The sequence below is a fragment of the Ctenopharyngodon idella genome, chromosome 7, assembly GCF_019924925.1.
Source record: "Ctenopharyngodon idella isolate HZGC_01 chromosome 7, HZGC01, whole genome shotgun sequence".
Lineage (NCBI taxonomy): Eukaryota > Metazoa > Chordata > Actinopteri > Cypriniformes > Xenocyprididae > Ctenopharyngodon > Ctenopharyngodon idella.
Genome location: NC_067226.1, coordinates 31,326,439 through 31,333,640, shown reverse-complemented (window position 1 = coordinate 31,333,640; position 7,202 = coordinate 31,326,439). Strand labels below are relative to the sequence as shown.

The following is a 7,202-nucleotide window of genomic DNA, read 5'->3' as shown; positions in this document are numbered from 1 at the left end:
AAATTTATCGTTTTTTGGGGAGAGGAAAAATAATCAAATAAAATAATCCAAAACTTTCTGAAAATATGAGAATTAACTGTACAATTACTAGAAATGTGTACCTTGGATATTATACAATTTACATGCATACAAAATTTGTGGAAAAAGACTTTTTTTTCCCCAAGATGTTTCCAACTCTGACTTTGAACCAATTCTGTAGAATGGCCCATATAGCAATTAATTAGACAAAAAACAAAACAAAACAAAAAAACCCCACAACTTTCAAGTTTTATGAAAAGTTTTATTTTAACTTTTTTCGCAAAGTATCACTGAGAAAAAAAAAATGTCTCAAATGAGTGTTTGTTCGCTTTGCTGGCAGACAGCTGACATTTCGGCTCGTTTGCTCTTCCTCCAGCAGGTTTTTAACAACATGGTGCCATTTAAAGTTGTGAATTAAATTAAAATAAAAACATTTCACAAAATAAACATATTCATGCAAGCCTCTGTAGCCAAGCCAAAAAAAAGAAGGTCTTGGTGATAAATTATCTACTATTATTCTGCATAAAAATGAAGACTACCAGACTTTAGTCAGGTTAGACGCCATATTGAATTTAACGCTGATGAAACCGAGGCTGTGAGGGATGGATGGCAAGCACTGTATAAACGTCCAAAGATCACATACTGTATTTTCACAACTTTTAAAACAGTTTCTGGAGTTTGTCTTCTGGGAGTTTTTTTCTTTTTCCCAGAAAGGTGTCTCAGTATGTTTTTAAATAAATAACAGTACAAACTACTGAACACACTGTATTCTCTCCCTCACAGCCTCATTTCATTCCTGTCAACAATTAAATATGGCACTACCCTGATTAAGGTCTATAGGACTAATTTTGTAGTCAATTGAGTTCTTATTGAGTAACTGGTAGAATTCAGAGAGAAATGACTGAAATGGGTTATCAAATTATCAAACACATTTAGACCTTCATCTAAGCAGCTTCAAAAGTTGGTCTGAAATATCGCTTCAGATTATCATGCCAAAACTTCTCAGGTTCAAAACAAATAAGACTCATTATTGGCCAGCAATGGGAAATTTGTGATAATCTAAAGTATAATGCACATTTATGTATAACCATATATCAACACTGACTTGTAGTGCTTTCTGTAGTAAAAGCATAATAATATCAAAGCATGAAGTTCAAATTCTAATTAAATAGAATGTTTGTTCTAATATAGACCTTATGCACCAGAGAGAAGCGCGCAGCCATCTTTTTTGTGTTTGAACTTCCATTTTTGCGGTAGCTCTGTATGAGTCTATGGCATCGCTGTCGAAGAGTAGCTAGCTGATGAAGTGGATTTACTTATTGTAGAGTTATAATGAGTACTGTAATGTTTGAAGCGGATGTCATAGAAAATGTCATTAGACCGGGAGGATTTTAAAACGAGTGTTTCATTCATAAATCCATAAGATCTTACCTTAATGCTGTGGAAATACAAACCAGAAGACAGAACACAACAAACGCAACACTGAAAAGGGGCGGGGCTACACAGAATCAATACTGACACCGGACAAAAACAGGCACAACTTGTACAAGTACAGGCTTTGTCCTATAACTGCTCTTTGAGTTAAAAGTTTGAGTTAAAAGGCTCAGCTTCAGCTGAAGAAATCTGTAGCAGCTCATTCAACCAGGACCAGAAGAGTTTCTTGAGCACTCACAAAAAGAACATAGAGTAAAGGAGTTTATATTCAAGAGTATGGCCGTCAGTCAGTGATTCCTCTATGTCCAGTGTCTGTGAGGTAGAGCTGCAGTAGATCAGTCAGTGGCACGGCTTCTCAGGGAAAGGAAGCCATGGAGTTCCTCAGGTAGAGTTCCACACCCTTCGCTCGGGCTCATAGCTCATCATGGTTCCTGGTGAGATCTTCGCCGTAGTTGGTGGCCTGGCTGCCTACAAACATGTTCCAGTTCTCAAGAATCTCTTCTTTGGTCAGCATCTGGTCCTAAAAGAATTTAATATTTCATATAACGCATTATTATAAAACAATTTCTCCTTAAAATTCACGATCAATTAATTTATTTGTTCTTTATATACAAATATACTAAGCTTTGAAAGTTGGGGGTGAGTCAATATTTTTAATTTATTTAGAAGGAAATCTCTACTGCTCACCAAGGCTGCATTTATTTGATGAAAAATACAGTAAAAACAGTAATATTGTGAAATATTATAACAATTTAAACTGATCTGATGTATTTACTACATGGATTTTCCTCTCAATTTTTAACCATTAATGACAGCAATTCAACATTACAGTATAATTGATAGTACAGTATGATGACATTATAATTGATCGTCATTTTTAACATTTAATAAGCCTGAAAAAATATCCCCCAGTTTTACAGACCAGGTTAAAAGGCACAATATGTAAGATTTTTAGATTAAAATATCCAAAAACCACTAGAACAGTGTTGTATATTTTATTGATTTCGTACATTATCCCAAATGTTTCCAAGAATGTTTAAATCCTGAGAAATAAGCAATTTTAACCAGGACACGGACCGTGTCTGTGCGTCGGTTTCCGGTTTTATTTTGTAGAAACCATGGAAACACCAAAGACACTTTAATGTATTATGTGTTTTATTAGACAGGTGAGCAACTGTTTTGATACATTCATCGACAGAAAACTAATCATGTTATATAGTTCAACACAGTAAGTCTTATTGTTTAAATCTTGTTTTCTTGATTTATAGCAAGTACCATGTTTTACCATGCCTAATATCGATCTAGCTCACTGCAGTGTGCAACAAGTGTCTCATAGCAGCCGCCGAGCGAACGCACAGAGTAGCACTATAACAACTTTCAACACACAAATGTATCTAATATGATATACAGCGCTGCGTTACCCCACAAACGCTTGACCGGAAGAAGCGGAAGCGGCGACTGCGGCATAATAAAAGTCCCGCTGCTCTCAAGCCGTGTGTCGCGCTCGTCTCTCATTAGCAATCACTCCAGCAACCTCATTTCTGCTTGCACAGCACTCAGCCCTGCTCTGCTTCATACTACAGTAACCTTAATAATCTCATCCACGAACATGATTTCTGCTCAAGCCCGAGTATTTTCCACCAGCTGTAGACGTGAAGACAACACCTCCCATTATTCCGTGAAATCAAGGCGTCATCAAGCTATGCCTTTGTTTTGAATAAGCGACCTCTAGTGGCGAAAAATTACATATTGTGCCTTTAAGCTAGTCGCATACTAAAATGCATGTTTGAGCTGTTTTAACTGAAAGCAACTTACACTGACAAATCTTAAAATATGTCAGTGCCATTGTTTCATCTCAAGATGCACACCAGTAATAAGGCACATTTATAAAAGGTGCTTGAATGTCCTAATTAAACTAAGGGCTAATCCTGGCTTAATCCGAACCCTAACTGTGAAACCAGGCCTATAACTTTTAATTTAAGTGAACTTCAAACAATTAAGTTTAGCCACATTTAGCTGTTCAATTAACAGTGTGTTGTATATAGCGTAAATAATAATATAGAGATGTTGCTGTCTCTGTAATATCAGCAGAGCTGTCAGTTCATTTTTTTTTTACCCCACTAAGTTTATTTTGCACATTAATTTTTACAATAAGTAAAAAAATTACTTTGCTATCAGTATTTTTATGCAAGGATTGGTCCTCTCGATACAAGCAATTTGAATTAATGGTAATTCAAATTAGTTTAAATTACCATTAATGTATTACAGGATCAGTACTAATATTTTTGATTCAGGTTTAGAGATACTCCTGGTCAGCTTACCTTGTCAGTGTCCGACTCGTACACCAGATGCCGGGCTTCTGCCTGCGCATGGTCATAGTCCTGCGGCAGGATCCAGTGACGAATCTCTTCTAGGTCCATCTTCCCGTCTTTGTTCAGATCTCTGAAATCTGAAAACTGGTCTCTCTCAGTTCTCACCCAATCTGGCTCTGGACCGCCATCTTCATGAGCAAACATGTCCGCTGGAAAATAGCAAAAAAGAAACAATGAAAACTTTTTCCCTTGGATGAGGATAATTCAACCAAAATGTCAATTCTGTCAAGAGTTTTAGTTTCTAAAACTCACAAGAAGATCTGTAATACTGCACATGCAAAAATACAGATGAACCTACCAATGTATTCGTCCTCATCTACATGTCCATCTCCATTTTTGTCAATGTCCTCCAGAGTTTCCTGATAGAAGATAGTAAAGCGATTAATGATTTTTTAAAAATAATCAGCATTATTAAACTGACAGCTAGTCACACGGTCTAAAATCCAACTGACACTCACAAGAACCACAATTTCCTGCATGTGATCAAACTCCTCCGGGTGGAGGAAAGCAGTGAACTCCTCTCGTTCTGCGGCTAAATCACCATTGAGATCTGCAGCCTTAAACCTGCGTTCATCTCGCGGAAGCATCTTCTTAAAGCTGAACTGGTCTGTTGCGTCTTCGAACTCCTCTGGATTGGCTGGAAAACAATGAATTTCATTAAGCGAGCTATCACAAAAACATTTCATCGATATTAAAACTTCAGATGGTTTGAGAACAGTGTGGCTCACCGAGGTAGTAACCATAAGTTGCTTGCTTATATTCATCCCATGAGATCTTGTTGTCTTTGTTCAGGTCATAGTCAGTCCAGACCTTTGCGACGTTCTCATAGACGTAACGCTTCTGGACTCTCTTGATCCAGGCCTTGAGTTCATCGGTGGTGATATATCCATCAACATCACTGTCAATACGATCAACTATTTTCCTAAAGAGTTTAAAAGTGCGTAAAAAGAAAAGAGTGTATAAAATGTGTAACTTGATATTATTTGCATGTACAGTGGACACACGTACACACGTTTCTAGTTTTTCAGCTCATACAGGGTGAAACCTATAGATAGAGATACCAGGTAATATTGCATTATATATAGGTATAGGTTATATTAAAATTATATATATATATATATAACACTGCTGTTCAAAAGTTTGGGATCTGTAAATATAATATAAATAATTGTAATAATACAAATAATTGTTTTCTGTTTGAATATAATTTAAAATGTAATGTATTTCTGTGGTCAAAGCTGAATTTTCAGCATCATTACTCCAGTCTTCAGTGTCACATGATCCTTCAGAAATCACTCTAATATGATGATTTGCTGCTCAAGAAACATTTCTGATTATCATCAATGTTGAAAACAGGTGTACAATTTAATTTTTCAGGATTCTTTGATGAATAGAAAGTTCAAAAGAACAGAATTTTTGAAATAAAAATCTTTTGTAACATTATAAATGTCTTTACTGTCACTTTTGATCAATTTAATGTGTCCTTGCTGAATAAAAGTAGTAATTTCTTTCCAAAAAAAAAAAATCTTACTGACCCCAAACTTTTTGAATGGTAGCGTATGTTACAAAAGCTCTCTATTTCAGATAAATGCTCTTTTAACGGTCTATTTATCAAATAATATTTTTTCAACATTGATAATAATATGATGTTTCATCAAATCATATTAGAATGATTTCTGAAGGATCATGTGACACTGAAGACTGGAGTAATGATGCTGAAAATTCAGCTTTGATCACAGAAATAAATTACATTTTAAGATGTATTCAAACAGAAAACAGTTATTTTTAACTGTAACAATATTACTGTATTTTAGATCAAATAAATGCAGGCTTGGTGAGCAGAAGAGACTTCTATATATATTAATGTAATAGATAATTGATACATTCAATATTTATTTGCATTAAAGTCATGAGAACGGAGTGGGAAATGTGCTTAATTTCCATCTTTCTTGCTTAGCATCATTTTCTTTTGAGCAAGATATAATCTAAGTTTATTTTGGCTTGAAATACAACCGAGAAATGTTCTTGACAGGAACTAGAGTCTAAGTAACTAGAAGACTGTCAACAGCAAATTATTTTTATCTCTGATGCCACGTTGTGATGTTAAGTGAGCCCTCCCATGCATCCAGTACTGGAGAGGGAGTTCTGTGGGAAGGGCACGTGAGCTTCATGTCTACGCCCATTTCACCCAACGGGTCAGCTGCAGAACTTATTACATTAAACCCTGATATCCAGCACCAAAATGTTGGCAACCACTATGTTATATGTTATATATATATATATAATACACACACACACACACACACACATATATATACTCTTTAAATCTGTTTGTAGAAAATTGTATTACATGAACTTAGCATGTTTGAAACTAGATTATTAAACGAATGAGTTCTCCTTTTTGTCATCTGGAACAGTCTTATCTGCTATTGACCCACATACAGAGATATGCAACACTACTGCTGGAGTAGGTCTGTTGAACAAAACCCCAATCTTACCCTAATCTGGCTTTGCTTTCCTCTGGGGTGAGCTGATCAAATGTGGTGGCCTCCTCTTTGCCCAGAAAGGCCTCGTGGTCGTACTGATAGCTCTGGTTATCTTCGTGAGGTTGTCTGCTCAGTTCAGGCTCGTGGTGAACTCTTTCTTTCCTGAGAGTGGGTTTCCCGTGCACCAGACACGTGCAAACAGACAAAAACCATAAATAAGTCGACACGTCCATGTCTGAAAGACGCAATCCAACGCAAAGACAGTTTAAAACTGGCACAAAGTTAAATGCTGTAACTATCTGATCGATCACCGTCAAAACCGCAGAAGCTGCGGTTGCCAGGCAGACGCGTTTCAATTGTTATCAACTCGGAGCGAAACAATTCAAGTCATCAGAATACGAACAAGACAGTTCTTTTCATTTTCGATTCAAACATACCCGGCGGATCACTAAAGGCTACAACCAAACCCCGAATGGATGCGTGTCAACGCACAGCCAATCATACCGCGGCTAACAAAGCACGGGATTGTTAGAAGCTCTGCTATTGGCCAGTGGGTTGTCTGTAACTCGAGATGGGCGTGGACGCCACGTTGCAAGATGACACGCAGAGCGTCTGCTTCTTATTTTAGGAATGCCATAGCAGGAGAACATAAAAGTGTATTATTAAAATTTAGACCATACTAGTCTAGTAGTATTAATATTAGTGACCTGTTAATTTCCATCATAGCGCTGAACATATTTAAATAAATATTTGCATTAAACAAGAAAATATGGTTATTGTTCGTGCATTGTTAAACGTTGTTTAGATATTCAGAAGTGCTGAAAGAGCTCTGAAGGAAGAATCTTAAGTACAAAAGCACAATCTATTAAATTATTGACTGAACGTACGATAC

General features: G+C 36.4%; 1 protein-coding gene across 1 annotated transcript; it reads right to left on the bottom strand.

Moving 5' to 3' along the window:
* Positions 1–259: 259 nt before the first annotated feature.
* rcn1 (reticulocalbin 1, EF-hand calcium binding domain) lies at positions 260–6,786 on the bottom strand. The gene is made up of 6 exons (XM_051900635.1): positions 6,323–6,786; positions 4,553–4,746; positions 4,283–4,461; positions 4,123–4,183; positions 3,774–3,973; positions 260–1,972 (listed from the first exon to the last, which is right to left on the bottom strand). The coding sequence occupies exons 1-6, from the start codon at positions 6,541–6,543 to the stop codon at positions 1,865–1,867; spliced, it is 963 nt and encodes a 320-aa protein (XP_051756595.1). The 5' UTR covers positions 6,544–6,786; the 3' UTR covers positions 260–1,864.
* Positions 6,787–7,202: the final 416 nt, after the last annotated feature.

Bases quoted from the DNA above. Each gene is read 5' to 3' on its own strand.
- rcn1 (XM_051900635.1), bottom strand. From the start codon at position 6,543: ATGGACGTGTCGACTTATTTATGGTTTTTGTCTGTTTGCACGTGTCTG. The intron at 4,462-4,552 runs GTGAGCCACACT...ATTGTTTTCCAG, and splicing joins AACTTATGGTTACTACCTCG to CCAATCCAGAGGAGTTCGAA. The intron at 4,184-4,282 runs GTGAGTGTCAGT...ATCTTCTATCAG, and splicing joins TGCAGGAAATTGTGGTTCTT to GAAACTCTGGAGGACATTGA.